General features: G+C 43.4%; 1 protein-coding gene across 2 annotated transcripts; it reads right to left on the bottom strand.

Moving 5' to 3' along the window:
* Positions 1-1,341: 1,341 nt before the first annotated feature.
* LOC125644973 (putative methyltransferase DDB_G0268948) lies at positions 1,342-19,392 on the bottom strand. Of its 2 annotated transcripts, none has more exons than XM_075118128.1 (12): positions 19,245-19,392; positions 16,854-16,982; positions 16,311-16,471; positions 15,625-15,838; positions 13,126-13,226; positions 12,580-12,717; positions 6,633-11,787; positions 5,918-6,045; positions 5,524-5,684; positions 4,353-4,453; positions 3,806-3,943; positions 1,342-2,768 (listed from the first exon to the last, which is right to left on the bottom strand). In XM_075118128.1, the coding sequence occupies exons 2-7, from the start codon at positions 16,962-16,964 to the stop codon at positions 11,697-11,699; spliced, it is 816 nt and encodes a 271-aa protein (XP_074974229.1). In that variant the 5' UTR covers positions 16,965-16,982; positions 19,245-19,392; the 3' UTR covers positions 1,342-2,768; positions 3,806-3,943; positions 4,353-4,453; positions 5,524-5,684; positions 5,918-6,045; positions 6,633-11,696. The 2 variants fall into 2 exon arrangements, with proteins under 2 accessions (XP_074974229.1, XP_074974228.1); XM_075118127.1 differs by having other exon boundaries at positions 3,806-3,902.
* Between the last annotated feature and the right edge of the window lie 2,079 nt (positions 19,393-21,471).

Raw genomic sequence — 21,471 nt, 5'->3', positions numbered from 1 at the left:
CTTCTTCTCCAGTAGGGTGAAGGAGCCTAAATCCAACTGGCCAAGTCCCTGCAACACAATTCTTACAGCAAACCCTTCGGCTCCTGGCCTGCTCCACTGGTAAGTTCTTCAGTGTGGCGCCCACTCCTCCTAGTTATAAACTTCTCCCCCTCCCCTGGAGTTCCCATTGGTTCCACTCTTGCAGTGCCCCTCCTGGCTTCTGTCCTGGAGCATCCCTGCTCAGCCGCTCTGTCCTTCCCAGACTTTGGGTAGGTTTTTGGTTGCTTCATTATGTGAGGGCCTGCTTGTTGTAGCCCTTGTGATTGGGTGCCTCGGCTGGACCACACTGAGAATGCTTCCCAAAGGGCAGACTGCGAGAAATAGGGCAGACAACCCCCCAGAACTGCTGGTTTGTTCTATAATTTAGATTCACCAAGCCAGTAACAAAAGGGCTTCTGCGTTTTTAACCCTTTAACCCTTTTTTAACACTGCAGTGCCACACTGGTTAACCAGAAGCCAAACAGTCCCCTTTAGGCATTCCAGCCCTTGGCTGCCATCCAGACAACCAAGTCCAAGCCCTGGTCTACCTACAAGTTTAGGTTGAATTTAGCAGTGGTAGGTCGATTTAACCCTGCACCCGTCCACACGACCAAGCCTGTTTTGTCGATTTAAAGGGCTCTTAAAATCAATTTCTGTACTCCTTCCCGGCGAGGGGTTTAGCACTAAAATCAACCTCGCTGGGTCGAATTTGGGGTAGTGTGGAGCAATGCCATTGTTATGGGCATACATGTATTAGTGGTCCGGTAGAGTCTGTGGGATACTAGTATTGTGCTTCGACTTGGGCCTTCATCCCTTAACTGTTCATGTAGTCATTGGGCGGTCCGCTTGAGGTCTGCTGTGCCAGCTGAGAACACAGAGCACACACACACACAGAGCCAAACATCTAACCACAGTTGTAAATCCACAATCCAGGGAATTGGAGTAGGAAAGAGACAAAATGGACGTGTCTCAGGGGCTTTTATATCCTTTACCATGTGCATGGAAATTCACTGTCCCAAACAAAGCCCACAGACCAGGATGGAAAGTTACTGGCCCAAGATGGCGTCCAAGGTCACATGTCCACACCACATGCCTTTACATGTTTTGCTGAATGACAGGGGTGGCCATTGGCCCCTTGCTGTCTCAGGCATCTGCAGGAAGAGCTATCTGGACTAGATGACTTTTTTCAATGGCCTTTGTGTGAGTGGAGTGTCCTTGATAGGTCATCAACACATAGCTATCTAGCCCTGATGTAAATCTATCTGGAGGGTGTCACCCAGGAACAAACCACATGTTGGAGATACAAATACATACCAATATTCATAACTTTAGATACAGTGATTTAATCAGGAAAATCATACTCAATAGATTGTAACTTTTCCATGGACACCTTACATGATACACTTTGTGCAAGATTTGTTGCAATTAGGTAACAGTGGCAATATCAATGATATAAATGGTCATCTTTAATCATACAACATCACAGCCCTCTTGTCTGGAGCTCCAGGCACACACTCCCTGTCACTCTCCCTCTCTCCACACCCCTGGAACAACCAGCACTTCCTCTTCCTAGAACAATCAGTACGTCCTCTGCTGCAGGCAACGTTTTAAAGGGGCCATGTTCTCTAAACCCTGCATCAAGTGCCAGCCTCAGAGGGGGAGGTCACTGGACAGGTGGGCTGGAACCAAAGGTGGAGGAGAATGGGTACCACTGCATAGATTCCAAAACCATCCTGGGCAGTGACATGCCAGCAGGGTCACAGCAACACATCCAGGTCCAGGAAGAAGACTCAAATTTACCAGACTTGTAAATGTGTTGTAGCTGTAAAGTTTATTGCACTTTAGAGACTGTTGCATTGCCATTTCCTCACAGTGCTTGTGCTGTGAAGTGTTCTTTAATGTCCAAAGAAATGCTTTTGGTGTATGTAATCATCCCTCCCCTGTTCCTTCTGGATCCAATAAAATAACAGCAGTTCTGAAATGCTAAACTGAGGAACAGCTCAGAGAAGATCCTAAAAGAGAATGTGTCCCTTATCCTGTTTTCAGTAGGGGAAAGTCACCTCATGCAAAGAGCCAGAACAAAATAGGGATTAAGCAGTTCATAGGCTTTGTGCTGACTCCCTGTATAATTTCACCCATTGGGACTATATATATATATATTTTAAATGGACAGATTTATGAGAGTGGTACATGAGAAGCTGAGACATTGCCTCACCATGGGAAGCCAAAAAATACTACAGCACATCAGATCAGTGGTCCATCCTTTCTAGTAGCCTGCTTCCAGTAGTGGCCAGTATCAGATCTCTTCCTTCAAAGTTTCTGCAGGCGTTTAAAAATTTCATCACCCATTTTTGAACACTTTTGTCTGCTATATCCTTTCTGGAGTAGAATGCCCAGGATTGAGCACAGAGTTCATAGGGAGGCTGTATTACTTTCAACCCCACTCCTCATGCATCTTAATATTTTGTTTGCTCCCCTCCACTGATGCCGAGGTCTCTCTCTGGAGCCGAAATGATTAACCTGGAACCCAGCAATATGTATGAGTAGTTCAAATGATCCCTTCCATGGTGTGTTACCTTGTCTTTATCGATCTGGTTATAAGTAGATACCAAAATCGGGATTTTTCTTCTGGCTATTGGGTCATTGCTGGATTTTCCATTCGTCGCCCCTTGCAGTCTAGAACACAAACACTCCTTTTCCTAATCTCTACCTGGGTTTCATTAGAGCAAACTCCCATTGTGTCCAGGAACCTGAAACAAGAAATGGAGGAAGGGTCACTTACTTTCTCAGTGCATAGACAGACTCCTGTCCTACCAGAGGCAGAGGTGACAGCTAGGCCAGTTCTTAGCATCGCAGCCTAAGAGCTTGTCTTCACTACTGCGCTACATCGGCGCAGCTGCATTGATCAGCTGCGCCAATGTAATGCGCCTGGTGAAGACGTGCTATGCCAACGGGAGAGCGCTCCCCAGTCCACATAATCACTCCACCTCAATGAGAGGTGGAAGCTGTATCAGTGGGAGATCGTCTCCTGCTAGCAGCGTGGTGTGGACACCGCTTTAAGTCAATGTAACTTATGTCACTCGGGGGGTGACAAGCCCTAAGACATACCTGTCCCACCAAAAAACATTCTACTCTTATCGTAAAAGGATACACAAAAGGTACTTCAGGAGAAGTTTACTATGTCTAAAGCAGTTTTAGCACATTACCTGTGCCAGTCACTAACCGTAATTACTGAGGACCGTATGGTAGGCTGCCCATTTGTGAAACTTTTGGTGTTACTGGGTTTGTATAAAGAGACTGAAGGCACCATATAGCCCAAGAGATTGTGGTTTATTGGGTATAAGATGGAACTAGAAGCTCAAGCTCTTAATATTTTATTCCTTTGCTAATTAAACTTCAGGATGTCCCAGAAGGAAATACTCAGTATCAAGTACCAGAAGGAGGAAATTAGCTAAGCTGCCTATTTTATGAAGTATCAAGCTAGACTTCACCAGTGACAGCAATGCACATAGGGGATTCTGGCAGAAATACTGGGCCATATCCCCAGCTGGTTTAAGTTGGCATAGCTCTATTGAAGCTAATGGGGCTTTGCTGATTTAAGCCAGCTGAGGATCTGGCCCATAAAAAGCCACACTCACAATAGTGACCCAGAGCAAAGAGGGCTGCACCAGTGCAATGACTGCCTCCCCTTCCCCCAGCGTTGGAGGAATTGTTGCAACCTCACTCTTCACCTATGTCATACAAGAGAGCTGCCCATATTCTGCTCATTTTCTTAAATTGTTTTTACCTTTGTTCAGTTTTTTGGAGGAGGGATTTTGCTGCTTCAGGGTCGCTCCTCAGAAAGGCTTGATACATGGAGAGGGACTGGAAGAACCCAGTTACTCCTGCAACACACATGGGAATTTTGTCTAAGATCTGGGTAACTCTGCAAGAGTGGGAAGAAACCAAAGCATTGGAGAAGTAAGCCTGGAGGGGAATGGAGCTATGCTGATTTATACAAATGAGTATCTGGCTCATGCAGACTATTAAGATGTGGGGCATGATCTGTTATCCCTTCCCCTTTTTGGACATTTGTTCATGGGGAAACCTCTCTCATTTGATGAGGAGGCCACACAGATGAACCAGACAGACCAGACACTGTAGATCTGTTTGAAGGACATTGGACCAAATGATCTCAGTGCTACCGTCTAGCCTTAAACTCTATGAATCTTCTGCAACCTGCAGTCTCAAAGTGAAGACCAATGAATGCCGCCCAAGTGCCCAGTATTCCACGGCTCACACAGCCCACAATGCAAGAGATTACATAAAATTCAGTTTTGTCCTTGTCGTCTCACCTCCGCTTGTCCTGAAAAGGCACAGACTCAAACACCTCTTTATACTCTGCAAAGACAAGTTTTACTTTTTCATCTGCATATTCAAGAAGCAGGTCCCGGGTCTGTAAAGTCAGAACAGAAACAGCAAAAATGTTATGTAAGGCCTTGATCCTCCACTTCATCTGAGCTGCACTCCCTGATTCAGGGCTGCCTGGCTTGAGGGCCAGTTAGAGCTACACAGGAGAATAATGGAATAATACAGACCCTTCAGACTTCCCTGATACTTAAAACTCACAGAAGTTTTGTGAATGGGCTACATCTGAACAATTTTATTTTGGGTTTAATGGTCATTCCCTGTTTCCCCCCCCCCCCCCACCCACCCTCCCGACCACCCACCCATTATTGTTTGTGTGAATAATTTGAACAACTGTATTGTCAAGCTTGAACTAAACAAAAGTATTGTCAGTGTTAGGCCTCATTCTGGAAGCTCTAAAAAGCAAGCTTTGCAAAAGGAAGCTAAGATTTGTGGTCAAAACGTGCTGCAACTAGATAACAATCTATGCTGACTTCTATGTGGTAAAATAATCTATAAAACAATTGGCTACAAGGAGATAAGTAAGCATACATTATACAGTCAAAGCGACAATGCTAACCACACTGAAAATTTGGCCTACCCTAATTGGTTGGTCTGTTTTAAAACACGGCCAACAAATCAGATAAAAAGTACTAAGGCATGGGGCTGTGTGTGTGTTTCGGTCATAAGGGAAACCTGACCCACGCTCCCTGAACTGAAGGGACGTGCACTTCTTGACTGTCTGTACCTGGCCAGTGTAGAAAACAGCCAACTGAAGAATGTCAGCCCAAGAATGTCAGAAAACAGCCAACTGAAGAATGTCAGCCCAAGAATGTCAGCCCAAGCTCCAAAATCCATATTTCAGCATTTAATTAGGAGCGGCCTGATTTTCAGAAGCTGAGGACCTGCAGCTCCTGCCGACTTTCAGATGGAGTCATGAGTTCTGGGTACTTTGTGAAAAAGCAGACCAAATATGTTTGAAATCCAGCACCTAGAAATGACTGACCTCGTTTGAAAATGCTGGCCTGTATCTGTCCTGTTCATGAAGTGCTTGCTTTGTGCAAAGGTCAGCACTCTGGATACACCCAAAGGGAAAGCATCCTTTTATAGAACACTTACTGGTAAGAAACATTTGGAAAGGAGGCAGCTTGTTTGGCTGCCTCGATTTGAGCTTCACTGATGTCTGTTCCAACCACCTTCTCAAAATGAGCTGCAAGTACGCGAGTGCTTTGTCCCGACCCGCAGGCAACATCCACTGCCAGCCGAATTGGGTCTACTTTCTGAGGAGAGAAGAGACACGTCTCAGCAAGCGGAGCACAAATTCTTATGAAGGTCCAAATCTTAGTGTTCTTTATGCCCCTATATATGTACCCAGTCCTAGTCACAGAGTAAAGGCTCTGATTCTCCAGGTAATTAGAGTAATTTCTGTAATATCCTATTGGTTTCACTCCTACTGTATTCTATAGGTCTTCTCCACAGTATTCTCAGCCTAAGGCCTGACAGGGTCACTTACCTTTCTTCCAAGTAGGAGAAGATGAGACTTTGGAGATTTTCAGAGGGAGAGAATCTGTATTTCTGAGAGGAAACTGCATGATGTCGTGCCTCAAACAAACGCACAGCCATGTTCCAGCAAACTGGCACCTAAGGCGATTAGGCAAATTCACTTTGTTACATTAGCCATGTGATGGGTTGGATCACAAAAACCCCCTTGTGACTGCCACCTGATGTGCTTTGATTACCTCTGAGACTGTTTTCCCTGCCAGCTTATGACTTCAGTGCCCTGCTTGGTTTGAGCCAGACACGCCTGCCTGCTGCGCAAACAGCCCCAGGTCTGAACCACATCCCCCAACTGCTGCAGGCTTAACTGGAAACAGCTTAAGAAGTGTTCCTGTCTCTAACACTCAGATGCCCAGCTCCCAATAGGGTCCTAACCCAAAATAAATCTGTTTTACTCTCTATAAAGCTTATACAGGATAAACTCAAATTCTTCACCCTCTATAACACTGATAGAGAGATATGCATAGCTGTCCCCCCCCCCCCCAGGTATTAATACATACTCTGGGTTAATTAATTAGTAAAAAGTGATTTTATAAAATACCAAAAGTAGGATTTAAGTGGTTCCAAGTAATAACAGAGAACAAAGTAAATTACCAAACAAAATAAAATAAAACAAAACACGCAAGTCTAAACCTAATACAGTAAGACAATGATTACAGATGAAATCTCACCCTCAGATATGTTCCAGTAAGCTTCTTTTGCAGACTAGCCTCCTTCTAGTCTGGGTCCAGCAACCACTCACACCCCCATGGTTACTGTCCTTTCTTCCAGTTTCTTTCAGGTATCCTGTGGGGGTGGAGAGGCTATCTCTTGAGCCAGCTGAAGACCAAATAGAGGGGCCTCCCAGGGGCTTAAATAGACTATCTCTTGTGGGTGGAGACCCCCTCCTCTCTCCCATGCCAAATCCAGCTCCAAGATGGCATTTTGAAATCACATGGGCAAGTCACATGTCCATGCATGACTGAGTTCCTTACCATCCAGGCCACGTTCCTGGGAAAACTCAGATGTGGATTGACGTCTCCAAGTTCATTGTTAGCTTAAGTGTTTCTTGACTGCGCACTTAACTTGCAAATTCCTTTCTAAAGAAGCTGACCAAATGCTTTACTAAGGCTACTTAAAATTAAACAAGAACGCAGCCAATATTCATAACTTCGAATACAAAAATGATACATGCATAGAAATAGGATGAATATATTGAGTGGATCAAAACCTTTGCAGAGATATGTTACACGCATATGTAAGATAAAACATATTTCAGTTATGTCATATATACACTCATAAGCATATTTAGATAAAGCATTATGGGGTGCAACATCACAAGCCGTAAGATCAAACTCCACTGACTATGTAATTAACTCAATTAAATATTACTCAAGTTACGTACTGAAGTTCTAACCCTTGGAATCAGTGAAGGGCAAAGATACTTCTTGTTAAATACGGATCAGTGAACTTTGCTTTTCAAGTGTCTTTGTCTTGGGTATAGGTGGTAAATGTAAAAAGCAGAATACCGGGGTTTGTGGGAGGAAATATGATGTGGGCCAGATCATCTAGTGCTGCAAATCAGAAGGGAATGGGCTATGCTGATTTGGACCAGCCGATTATCTGGGCCTATGTTTACAGTAGGGCTGGTCAAAATGTGTCAAATTATTTTTTGTCAAAAATACTTATTTTTAACTGACAATTTGTCAAAAAAACAGTCACTTAAACATTGCAAAATGTGGCATTTTCTTTTTTTGTTATTTTAAAATACGTTTTACTATTAATTTTTTGGTTTTTCTTATTTTCTTTTACCTTCTCTCCTCCCTTTTTTCCCTCCTCACTCATTTTTGAAAATTGTCTCCCTCCCGCCTCTGAAATAACTGTGGGGATGGGGGAATAAGGGAAAGAAATCCCCCCCCCCCCCGAAATGAAAGTGACAAAAATACCTGGAAAAATATTTTAAAACTACAAAAACATTTTAGCAAAAACTAAAAAGGGGGCATTTCAGTAAAATGAGAACAACCTTTCAAATTTCATTCTGGCTTGTTGAAGCTGTTCCACTGTGTATAAGCAACTCAATATTCATTGGGCTACACAGAGAGAGCATAAGAACTACTACTGTATATAGCCTAGTGGTTTGGGCACTCACATGGGAGACCCTTGTTCAAATCTCTGCTCTGCCTGTTTTAAGGGATGGCAGCCTGGGTCCCTCAAATGCCAGGTGAGTGCCAATCAAGCAGGAATACTCTATGGCAGCTGAGTTCCACAATTGGACAGGATAGCCAGGTCTGAACAGTTTATAGTCCCAAAGACATTCATATCTCATGAAATAACACTGCCTATATAATCAGTGGTATAACCACATAATGCAAAGTCACTGGGCATATCACATTCTCTTTAGAAAAAAGATCTGCTGAATAAAAAAACCTGTACATTATGCAAAATGATAAAACCTTGGATATAGAACAATCTCAATACCAGAAAGCAATATCACTTCATTTACTGATATTTACATCCGTCTCGGATAGAATCTAGGATAAGATACAGAAATAGATACTGTGTATCCTCCCCTGTTATCTTGGTTATTAGGCTTTTCCCCCTATATCTAACAGTGAAGAAATTTAGCAATAGCCAGATTTTCCTTCTGGGCTGCCAAAAATGTCTTCTTGTGGAAGAGGCATTGTGATGGGTTTAAGTCTCCTACTGCCAAAAGGCTGCTAGCAATAGCTGTCAACCAAAGTACCTTGCCATCTCTGTGTACATCCATACATTATAAGACAGCATTAATCTAAACATCTTTGCCTGTCTCTTCAGTGCATTCTGTCACATTTTTGCATAAGGGGACTTCTGGGTAGGTTATTTGTCTCCACATCAGATTTCTCTGGACAATATTTGACTTTGAAGTTAAACTTAGCTAATTCTGCAACCCACTGGTGTGCTATGGCATTCAGCCTTGCAGAGAGAAAAAGGGGTTGATATCATTATAAACCATGTCCATAAAGGATTGTGTGTAGTAGAGGTTGTTGGAAAACTTGTCAGTTACAGCCCTTTACAAAGTCTGAAACTCCAGCTTCCCGTATCTGAATCTGTCATGGGGACAGGGCGCAGATAAATACATCAAGGAAGATGAGAGTTTAAGACCTCTAGGCTCAGCTACGATGGGACTGGTATCAGTACCCTGAATATTGTAGAATAGATAGTACCATTCTGTCTCTAAAAGATTTCAATTTATTTCAGTTCTTCATGCTTTTATTTTACCACACTTTCTATACGGAAAAGTTCTTGTTTCTTTTGGAGCACCTGGTAATATGCCTCTGCTTCATGTCAATTGCTGTGTGTGTAGTGCCAGCCTCTGTGATTTCTGTGAAGTTCTGTTATCTCCAGTAAGACGAACACCCAGGAATGACGGATGGGGCATTATTTTATTCTGCTCTTTGGGAGATTAAACATATCTAGGGAAGCATGGTACTTTCTGGGAGCTGATATGTTACCTTTGAAATCTGGATGTATTTTACTACATACAAAAAAGAAAGTCACTGAAATGAAAGGGAGATTTTCCTGACTATGGGAAAGATTTCGGAACATAAATTATCTATTCCACCTCCACACGTTCTAATCAGTGTACTCAAATTGCAGCTATTTTAAGGGAATTTCGATTTTCCACAAGCTTACTTCAGTGCATCGGATGAAGTGAGCTGTAGCTCACAAAAGCTTATGCTCAAATAAATTGGTTAGTCTCTAAGGTGCCACAAGTACTCCTTTTCTTTTTGCGAATACAGACTAACATGGCTGCTACTCTGAAACCTTACTTTAGTGAGATCACTTTACATTGTTGCAGCAAATACTGGAGTTTGGTTGGTCATTTTTTGGGTCAGGCAAACCACTTCAAACAAAGTGGGAAAATCTTGGCCCAGAACTCATACTGAACTTTTAGGGGTGGAAAAAGTCTGGTTCACTTTAACACACCCCCTCCCCTGCCCCACATCTCTGTGCTTTCTGGTTTAAGCCAAGAGTGGAAGTGAAAAGAAATATTGACAAAAGGCTGCTCTTGAATTCCTGGTCTGGGCATAACCAGGACCTGCTGGAACTCTGGCAATTAAAAGGCTGCATTAGTGACAAACAGCTAACAAATGAGTGGTTAAAAACCTAAAAGGCCGTCAGCCTCTTCTTCTCCTTCACACCCCTCTGTAGGATCTACCCCTGCCAAATCTGCCAGTGATTGCTGGCTGGAGGGCAGGTGACACTTCCTTTAGCTTTTTTGTTTTCAAATCATATCTGCTTAATTTTAAGCACCTAAATAATCCCACTGAAGTCATGTTAGTGAAGTTAATTATGTCGGTAAGTCTTTGCAGGATCAGAGCCCTAGACTGTCAGGTGTTTGGGGCAGGACCAGGCCTTCGTATGCGTGTGTTCAATGCCTGGCACAACAAGATGCTACCGGAATATTAAATACAATCATAATAAACTGCCTGAGAATGTCGTGACTATTGTTCTGCATTTGTACAGAACCTGGCACAATGAAATTCTGGTCTATGAGCAGGACTCCCAGGCACTATGATAATACAAATAATTAATCATAACAATAACCACCAGCTTTAAGGATGATCTTCACTGTAAGGGGATGAGTTCCACCCTTAGGTAATGTCTAAATCTGAGCTGGAGGGCTAATGCCCAGCTTGGAGACATACCCCCACTAGCTCTGATCGAGGTAGTGCACTAATAATAAAGTGACAGCAGCGGCATGAGGAGTGGGAGGGACTAGCTGCCCTAAGATCCCACCTGAGACCCTAGGGATGTACTAGGGGTAGCTAGCTCCTCCCGCTGCTTGTGCTGCCACGGCTGCACTATTTTCAGTGGGCTAGCTCAGTCAGAGCTAGCGTGGGTATGTCTCCTCAAGCTGGGAGTCACCTCCCACTAACACGGCTGCTACTCTTTAACCACAGAATTAATGGGAGTGACTTACAATTGCTATCTTAGACACTTAGGGCTGGATTTTCAAGTGCTCAGCACCCACAAATGGAGTCAGATTTTCAAGAACGCTCATTCATGGCCAGATTTTCACACGGAGCTAGGCACCCAAGGTGCTGAGATTTCTAGAAAATCCCGTCAGTTATTTTGGTGCCTGAATGGAAGGCAAGTTCTTCTGAAACTCTGGCCTGTAATAAGAAGTTCTGTAATTGGCATGTTTGGGGCTGGTCTCTTCTTCACTTCATGTGGAGCGCAGACAGTAATACTGATCGACCTGGAACAACCCTTGGAGGGCTTTGGTTGAAAGATGCCTGTGACGTATTATTCCGAGAACTCTACAACATTATTGCTGTTCCTATTTGCTTACCCCATTAACAGGGAATTACATATAGCAGTTGATCTTGCTGCAAGCTATTTTTACTCAGTAGGACAATAAAGCCCTCCAAAAATCTCTCAGCTGTTAGGGGACATGATGTTTATTGCATATTCCAGATATGAGTCAATCTCTGCAGCCTTCTATGTGGCAAAGGGTCCTTGATTTCTTCCAATGCCTGTTGAAGGGACGCTGGACAGAACACCGTGCTTTTCCTCTTTAAATAGGAAGCAACCACGCCGTGAAAGCCCTTCTAATATTGGTACTATTTGATATCGTGCTTCCTTTCTCTCCCATTGAAGAGGATGGGAGTTTTGCCATGGACTTTATTGAACGGTGATAACATCAGTTACAAGTAGATACCAAAAAATCGAGATTTTTCTTCTGGCTATAGGATCATCGCTGGATTTTCCATTCATGGCCCCTTGCAGCCTAGAACAGAAACACTCCTTATCCCAATCTCTACCTGGGTTTCATTAGAGCAAACTCCCATGGTGTCCAGGAACCTGAAACAAGAAATGGAGGAAGGGTCACTTACTTTCTCACTGTATACATTGACTCCTGTTCTACCAGAGGCAGAGGTGACAGCCAGTTCTTAGCACCACAGCCTAAGACATACCTGTCCCACCAAAAAACATTCTACTCTTATCGTAAAAGGATACACAAAAGGTACTTCAGGAGAAGTTTACTATGTCTAAAGCAGTTTTAGCACATTACCTGTGCCAGTCACTAACCGTAATTACTGAGGACCGTATGGTAGGCTGCCCATTTGTGAAACTTTTGGTGTTACTGGGTTTGTATAAAGAGACTGAAGGCACCATATAGCCCAAGAGATTGTGGTTTATTGGGTATAAGATGGAACTAGAAGCTCAAGCTCTTAATATTTTATTCCTTTGCTAATTAAACTTCAGGATGTCCCAGAAGGAAATACTCAGTATCAAGTACCAGAAGGAAGAAATTAGCTAAGCTGCCTATTTTATGAAGTATCAAGCTAGACTTCACTAGTGACAGCAATGCACATAGGGGATTCTGGCAGAAATACTGGGCCATATCCCCAGCTGGTTTAAGTTGGCATAGCTCTATTGAAGCTAATGGGGCTTTGCTGATTTAAGCCAGCTGAGGATCTGGCCCATAAAAAGCCACACTCACAATAGTGACCCAGAGCAAAGAGGGCTGCACCAGTGCAATGACTGCCTCCCCTTCCCCCAGCGTTGGAGGAATTGTTGCAACCTCACTCTTCACCTATGTCATACAAGAGAGCTGCCCATATTCTGCTCATTTTCTTAAATTGTTTTTACCTTTGTTCAGTTTTTTGGAGGAGGGATTTTGCTGCTTCAGGGTCGCTCCTCAGAAAGGCTTGATACATGGAGAAGGACTGGAATAACCCGATCACCCCAGAAACAGACATGGGAATTTTGTCTAAGATCTGGGTAACTCTGCAAGAGTGGAAAGAAACCAGAGCATTGGAGAAGTAAGCCTGGAGGATAATGGAGCTACACTGATTTATACAAGCTGAGGATCGGCTCATGCAGATTATTAAGATGTGGGGCATGATCTGTTATCCCTTCCCCTTTTTGGACATTTGTTTATGGGGAAACCTCTCTCATTTGATGAGGAGACCACACAGATGAACCAGACAGACCAGACACTGTAGATCTGTTTGAAGGACATTGGACCAAATGATCTCAGTGCTACCGTCTAGCCTTAAACTCTACGAATCTTCTGCAACCTGCAGTCTCAAAGTGAAGACCAATGAATACGCCCAAGTGCCCAGTATTCCAGGGTTCACACAGCCCACAATGCAAGAGATTACATAAAATTCAGTTTTGTCCTTGTCGTCTCACCTCCGCTTGTCCTGAAAAGGCACAGACTCAAACACCTCTTTATACTCTGCAAAGACAAGTTTTACTTTTTCATCTGCATATTCAAGAAGCAGGTCCCGGGTCTGTAAAGTCAGAACAGAAACAGCAAATATGTTATGTAAGGCCTTGATCCTCCACTTCATCTGAGCTGCACTCCCTGATTCAGGGCTGCCTGGCCTGAGGGCCAGTTAGAGCTACACAGGAGAATAATGGAATAATACAGACCCTTCAGACTTCCCCACACATAATACTCGCAGAAGTTATGTGAATGGGCTACATCTGAACAATTATATTTTGGGTTTAATGGTCATTTCCCTCCCCCCGACCACCCACCCATTATTGTTTGTACTAGACCGAATCTCTTTCTGTTGGTGTGGTATAGTAATGTTCTTTTACAGAGAATATCCATGAAAAACTGCCCTACTTCAAAATGGCGGACATAACCTCTTCCATTGTTCTTACATGGGGCTTAGGCCATAAGGCTGACCTCAGCTAAGATGGCCTCCATCAAAATGATCACTGCCCATGCGATGAGAATGAAGCCACCTCAGGGAAGATGGTGGCCACCTGTGCCATCAGGAGGCAGATAGGAATACTATGACGACCAAGTACATGGAGACAGCAGCAATCTTTGTTGAGGCATACTGTAGCCTTACTCTCATAGATACCCTTCTCAAAATGGCCCCCTGAGTGACATTATGGAGGTGGGAGAAGACAGAAAGCTAATATGTCTTTACAATCAGTTCAATCTGAAGAGACCATAGCATTATAATGCCTTAGTCAGAATTCTATGGGCATTACATGGTATCAATAGAGGACAGAATTAATGTTTTTTGGGTACCTGGCCTGAGTCATCTCCTTACCTTAGGGAAGGTAAGTCTAACAATAACTCTGAATGTCCTGGTTTGTAATACTTCATTAGGGGATAATTACAACAGCGACTAATGGATTTTATCCCTAGTTATTCGTATGTTCTCTGACCCATATCTCAATGTGAAGGTAGTTTTTGTCTGGGAATGGGTTTTATGTGATGGAAGCTGCCTGAACGCAAACCAGCCTTCCCAAATGTACCACATCACCTGGCAGCGTTCCATAAGGGCCAGATCCAAATCCCAGTGGAGTCAAATGACTCTTGCATACTTCCATGGACTTTGGCTCAGACCCTACATACAACCCCAAGGCTACATTAAAAGAACATTATCCAGGATACAAAGTCAAGCACTCAAAGTTAAGAAATGCCAGAATTAAGGTTGTTTGTGTAACCTTAATTTGCCTCCATCGTACACCTTCTCTATGATACAGTCTTTAAGTTACATGACTGGATACTAGTTTTTCCACAGGACCCCTGCCTAACGCAGTGAACAAGATGGACAATGCACACATAATGTGTAGCTATTTAATATTTTGCTTTATCCTGATTGTCCAACGAGTGACCTCATGCCTTATTTCCTGCATACTATTCAAACCCTGCCATGCACAGTTATTAATTTCTGTGTGGGCTTGTCTGTGTTACTCACCACTATAGTGTTTGAGAGTTTCACAAACAGTAAAAAACTCAGCCTCCATCCCCAAGGTCCTCATGCCACCTCATAGTACCCCCTCATCTCACGCTTGGGCATCTTGTCCGTCTCTCCTTGACAACCAGTTCTAGCCACCAGCCTGTAGCCTGCTTTATGCCCAATTATCCTGTTCTCATTGGCTCCAAGTCCTAGACTCCCCGTCCTCCTCAAGCTCCTTGTCTTAATCTACTCCCTCTACCACCACAACTCATGTCCTCTCTGAATTGAGCCAGGTTCCTTCCTGCTCATGCTGCCTGGGCATAAGCAGGGCACCACTGAAGACAGTGTCCCTGCGGTGAGAACTGGTGCCCAGCACCACAGTGACCTGCAGCAGGGAACATCCAGCTCAGCCCGAACAGCTTCAGGATGGAGCATACTCAATTGCTGTGTGGGGACGGTGCATTCACAGTCTGTGGGCGAGCACCAGGAGCTGTGAGGAGCTGGAGCATGTTCATTGCAGATGGAATCTTTGGAAAATTTAGCTGCCAAACCCTCTACTGACAATGTTCAAGCTGAAATTTTTCAAAGAGTTATAACTCAGCCAAGTTTGGGTGGTTTTCCCATGGGGAAAAAATCGGAAGGCACATCCCTCGCACAACCGCTCTGCAAATTCCAAGCTCTGCTCCAGAGCGCTGAGGAGCTAGTACTTCTCAACACAATGGGTATAAGAATTTGTTTTGAAATGGGCAAAGGCACCTATTAGTCTCTATTTCTGTTTTTTGGAAATGGCTGACTGTTTTTGCTGTGGCAGACAGGCAGAAAGGAAAATTTCAGCCCAAACGCTTAAGGTCTGGCAAAATTGTAAACAGCTGAAAACAGGGTCTTATACTGGAAAGTGTCTGGCAACCTTAAAATATACTATACACTTCCTGCCATATGGAGTGTCTTTTTTTTTCAGAAGAGGATTGTTTTCTTCTCCCACCTCAGTGAAGATTTCTGTAAGCCTTTCCGAGCAGTCTTTATAGTGCATACTGAAGTCTGTAGTGTAGGTGCTAAGGGCCACACAGCCATGTGGCCTGAGAACTCGATCCACTTCTTTCATGAACCTCGGCATATCAAACCAGTGGGCAGCTGCAAAAGCAGTAATGAAGTCCACGGAACCATCCTCAAATGGCAGCTCCTCTGCAGGGCACACACTATAAAGGGAAACAGGGAAGATATTTAAATTGGGAAGAAGGAGTCGTCTCTACTGGGGCCTGACGTGCATGAAACTTGTCAGGTGTGGACACTGCTGAGAGGAAATGTGGTGTTGTTGAAAATCTGACATTGAAAAGCCTCACTTTTTTGTTCCCTTGGAACTGAAGAGGGGTTTGGCCTAAGAATGTCAGCCCAAGCTCCAAAATCCATATTTCAGCATTTAATTAGGAGCGGCCTGATTTTTAGACGCTGAGGACCTGCAGCTCCTGCTGACTTTCAGATGGAGTCGTGAGTTCTGGGTACTTTGTGAAAAAGCAGACCAAATATGTTTGAAATCAGGCACCTAGAAATGACTGACCTCGTTTGAAAATGCTGGCCTGTATCTGTCCTGTTCATGAAGTGCTTGCTTTGTGCAAAGGTCAGCACTCTGGATACATCCAAAGGGAAAGCATCCTTTTATGGAACACTTACTGGTAAGAAACATTTGGGAAGGAGGCAGCTTGTTTGGCTGCCTCGATTTGAGCTTCACTGATGTCTGTTCCAACCACCTTCTCAAAATGAGCTGCAAGTACGCGAGTGCTTTGTCCCGACCCGCAGCCAACATCCACTGCCAGCCGAATGGGGTTTACTTTCTGAGGAGAGAACAGACACGTCTCAGCAAGAGGAGCACAAATTCTTATGAAGAGCCAAATCTTAGTCCTCTTTACACCCCTGTACACATACCCAGTCCTAGTCAGAGAGAAAAGGCTCTGATTCTCCAGGTAATTAGAGTAATTTCTGTAGTATCCTATTGGTTTCACTCCTACTGTATTCTAGAGCAGTGCTACTCAAAGTGGTGGTCCGCGGACCGGTGCCGGTCTGTGAGCCGTCGGCTGCCGGTCTGCGTGCACATTGGAAAAAAGTAATTGCCGGTCCCCGACATCAGATAGCTTGAGAAGCACTGGTCTGTAGGTCTTTTCCACAGTAGAACTAACAACATGTATTCTCAGCCTAGGGCCTGACAGGGTCACTTACCTTTTCTTCCAGGTAGGAGAAGATGACACTTTGGAGATTTTCAGAGGGAGAGAATCTGTATTTCTGATAGGAATCTGCATTATACTGTGTATCTAACAAACGCACAGCCATGTTCCAGCAAACTGGCACCTAGGGGGATTAAGCAAATTCATTTTGTTACATTAGCCATAACTCCACTGACTATGTAATTATAATGCTTCTTATATGATCAATGGTATAACCAATTAAATATTACTCACATTAGGTACTGAAGTTCTAACTTCTGAAATAAGCTAAGTGCAAAGATATTTCATGTTTAGCATTGGGTCAGTGAACTTTGTTTTTTCAAGTGTCTTGGTCTTGGGTAAAGGTGGTAAATGTAAAAAGCAGAGTAACAGCGGTTTGTGGGAGGAAATACAACATGGTCCAGATCATCTAGTGCTGCAAATCAGAAGAGAACAGACCTATGCTGATTTGCACCAGCTGATTATTTGGGCCTATGTTTATAGCCGGTCAAGATTTTTTATTTTTTTTTAAAAAGGTAAAAAAATTACTTTTTAAAATTGACTGTTTGTCCAAAAACAGTCACTTAAACATTGCAAAATGTGGCACTTTGGTTTTTTTGCTATTTTACAATACCTTTTACCATTTGTTTATTCTTTTTTTTTCTCCTCACTCATTTTTGAAAATTGTCTCTCTCCCCTCTGAAATAAATGTGGGGGTGAGGAAGAGAGAGGAAAAAAAGGGGGAAAACCACCTCCGCTCCCCAAGTGGAAGTGACAAAAATACCAGGAAAAATATTTTAAAAACTTCAAAAACTAAAAAGGGGGCACTGAAGACCCTCTAAAATGAGAGCCGCCTTTCAAATTTCATTCTGTCTTGTTGAAGCTGTTCTACTGTGTATAAGCAATTCAAAGTTCATTGGGCCACACAGAGAGAACGTAAGAACTACTACTGTAAATAGCCTGGTGGTTTGGGCACAAATGTGGGAGATCCCAGTTCAAGTCTCTGCTGTGCCTGGTTTAAGACCAGGGATGGGAACCTGGGTCCACCAAATACCAGGTGAGTGCCAATCAAGCAGGAATACTCTGTGGCAGCTGAGTTCCACAGTCTGACAGAATAGCCAGGTCTGAACAGTTCATAGTCCAAAAGACATTCATATCTGGTGAAATAACACTGCCTATATGATCAGTGGTATAACCACATAATGCAAAGTCACTGGGCATATCACACATTTAGAAAAAAAAATCTGCTGAACTAAAAAACCTGTACATTATGCAAAATGATTAAACCTTGAATATAAAACAATCTCGATACCAGAAAGCAATATCGCTTCATTTACTAATTTTTACATCAGTCTTGGATAGACTGCAGGATAAGATACAGAAATAGATACTGTGTATCCTCCTCTGTTATCTTGGTGATTAGGCTTTCCCCCCTATAATTTACAATGAAGAATTTAGCCATAGCCGGATTGTCCTTCTGGGCTGCCAAAAATGTCTTCTTGTGGAAGAGGCATTGTGATGGGTTTAATGCCCCTGGAGAAGTCTCCTACTGCCAAAAGGCTGCTAGTAATAGCTGCCAACCAAAGTACCTTGACGTCTCTGTGTACATCCATACATTATAGAACAGCATTAATCAAAACATCTTTGCTTGTCTCTTCAGTACATTCTGTCACAATTTTGAATATGCGGACTTCTGGGTATGTGGGTATTTGCCTCCACATCAGATTTCTCTGGACAATATTTGACTTTGAAGTTAAACTTAGCTAATTCTGCAACCCACTGGGATGCTATGGCATTCAGCCTTGCAGAGAGAAAAAGGGGTTAATATCATTATAAACCATGTCCACGAAAGATTGTGTGTAGTAGAGATTGTCAGGAAACTTGGTCAGTTACACCCATTTACAAAATTTGAAAGTCCAGCTTCCAGACTCCAGCATCTGAATCTGTCACGGGGACAGGGCACAGATGAATGCATCAAGGAAGATGAGAGTTTAAGATCTCTAGGCTCAGCTACAATGGGACTTGTATCAGTACCTGAATATTATTGACTAGAAACTACCATTCTGTCTCTAAAGGATTTCAATTTAATTCAGTTCTTCATGCTTTTATTGTCAAAGCCAAAAAGGCATTGAAAGAAAAACGCTTCAGGAAGCAGAGTAAAGGACACAGAGACATAATGAATTATAACAATTTATAGGAGGTAAACGTTAGGGCTGAGCCATCATCATTTGCCCTTGTGTAGCCCACTGGACAAAACCAAACATTTTCAGTCAATTTTTTTCCAACCCCCAAATCATGCATTTCTTTCACAGAGATAAAAACTTCTCAACCTGACAAGCTCTTCCATGCACAAGTTAGCATATGAGAAACACCAAAAGAAACTGTGAAGCAATAAAAAGAAACATACCTTGTTATCTGTGTATGTCACTGAAACCTGAAACGGAGGGGACTCCCTGCCCAGGAAGCAAGAACTCCTGCTATAGTTGATGAATTAGCTATATTCTTTCCGCAGCTTGGGAGAAGCCAGCCTGTGAACCCGGAAGCTTTGATTTGTTAGTGCCCAGATCAGCTGAGCCTAATCCACTGCTTTAGAAACAGAAGATTCCATTGGCTGCTGGTTTTCAGCTGAATAAATATAACCAATCAAATGCATTTTAAGAACTGGCCAGTAGTATGGGCGGAGGGATAGCTCAGTGGTTTGAGCATTGGCCTGCTAAACCCAGGGTTGTGAGTTCAATCTTTGAGGGGGCCATTTAGGGATCTGGTGCAAAAATTGAGCATTGGTCCTGTTTGAGCAGGGGGTTGGACAAGATGATCTCCTGAGGTCCCTTCCGACCCTGATATTCTATGAACTCTCATTCACAATGGTTCTTCTCTGTCTTGGAAACCCTGTGTCAGTTTTCAAGTTGTGTGTTCATGAAACAAGAAGTTTAACCCTGCTGAGGATGTTAGAGTAAATATATTTTATAGCATGATTTTGACTACTTCTGAATTTTACCTTGAGATTTGCATTTGGAACCTTAAACAGAATTAAGTTTGATGAATGCAAAAGGATACTGTGAGCAGGTATTTGTGGGGTTTTATTGCTTTTCCTTTCCTCTCTCTTGGCTGTAACAGTCCCCTGGAGATGTGGAACTGAAAAGCTTTTCCAACCAGTTACCACACTTTCTATACGGAAAAGTATTTGAAGCACCTGGAACATGCCTCTGTTTCATGTGAATTGCTGCGTGTGTAGTGCCAGCCTCCGTGATTTCTGTAAAGTTCTGTTATCTCCAGATAACAATGCCCAGGAATGATGGATGGGGCATTTTTTTTATTCTGCATTTTTTATTTATTTGGGAGATTAAATGTATCTAGGGAAGCATGTTCGTTTCTGGGAGTTGGTAAATTACCTTTGAAATCTGGGTGTATTTTACTATACACAAAAAATTCATTGAAATGAAAGGGAAATGTTCCTGACCATGGGAAAGATTCGAGAACATAAATCATAAGAGAAATATCAATTATCTATTCCTCCTCCTCCACCCCTTCTAATGGTATTGTACTCAATTTGCAGCTATTTTAAGTGAATTTAGATTTTCTACAAGCTTACTTCAGTGAGATCACTTTACATTGCTGCAGCAAATACTGAGTTTGGTAGGTCATTTAGTGCGACAGGCAAACGACGTCAAACAAAATGAGAACCAGCTCTTAGCCCAGAACTCATACTGAACTTGAACTTTTTCTTTTAGGGGTAGAAAAAGTCTGGTTCACTTTAAACCCCCCCCCCCCATCTCTGTACTTTCTGGTTTAAGCCAAGAGTGGAAGTGAAAACAAATATTGACAAAAGGCTGTTCTTGCATTCCTGGTCTGGGCAGAACCAGGGCCTGCTGGAACTCTGATAATTATAAGGCTGCACTAGTGACAAACTGCTAACAAATGAGTGGTTAAAAAAACTAAAAGGCCGTCAGCCTCTTCTTCTCCTTCACACCCCTCCTTAGGGTCTACCCCTGCCAAATCTGCCAGTGTTTGCTGGCTGGAGGGCTGATAACACTTCCTTCAGCTTTTTCATTTTCAGATCACACCTATTAATCTTTAAGCACATAAATAATTCCACTGAAGCCATGTTAGTGAAGTTAATCATGTTAAACTGTTTGCAGGATCAGGGCCTGTTAGCCGACGGCCAAGGATGTTTGGTGAGGTGCCAGCTATGCCCGTTTATACCATCCGTGACTTTAACCGCTAGGACGCACTGTCCCTTCGCGGCGGGCAGCCCGGGCTAGGCTGACGGATGCCCCAAGGTCCTAACCACCCGTGACTTTAACTGCTAGAGCTCAGAGCTCCTTCGCAGCGGGCAGTCAATACTGACTGACAGGTGCCCCAATGGCAGCACTAAGAGCCTCTCCACACCCGTGACTTTAACTGCTAGAGCTCAGAGCTCCTTCGCAGCGGGCAGTCAATACTGACTGACAGGTGCCCCAATGGCAGCACTAAGAGCCTCTCCACACCCGTGACTTTAACTGCTAGAGCTCAGAGCTCCTTCGCAGCGGGCAGCCAGGATTGACTGACAGGTGCCCCAAGAGTTTGCCCCATGGAGGCGGCACAACTCAACGCTAGGCTCTTAGTACTCTCACCTAATGGCCAGGCTTTAGAGC

This window comes from Caretta caretta, chromosome 11, assembly GCF_965140235.1.
Source record: "Caretta caretta isolate rCarCar2 chromosome 11, rCarCar1.hap1, whole genome shotgun sequence".
NCBI lineage: Eukaryota > Metazoa > Chordata > Testudines > Cheloniidae > Caretta > Caretta caretta.
The sequence above is the reverse complement of the archived record's forward strand: the minus strand, read 5'-3'. Positions and strand labels throughout refer to the sequence as shown.

Bases quoted from the DNA above. Each gene is read 5' to 3' on its own strand.
- LOC125644973 (XM_075118128.1), bottom strand. From the start codon at position 16,964: ATGGCTGTGCGTTTGTTAGATACACAGTATAATGCAGATTCCTATCAG. The intron at 16,472-16,853 runs GTAAGTGACCCT...TTCTCTCCTCAG, and splicing joins TCTCCTACCTGGAAGAAAAG to AAAGTAAACCCCATTCGGCT. The intron at 11,788-12,579 runs GTAAAAACAATT...TTCTTGTTTCAG, and splicing joins CTCCAAAAAACTGAACAAAG to GTTCCTGGACACCATGGGAG.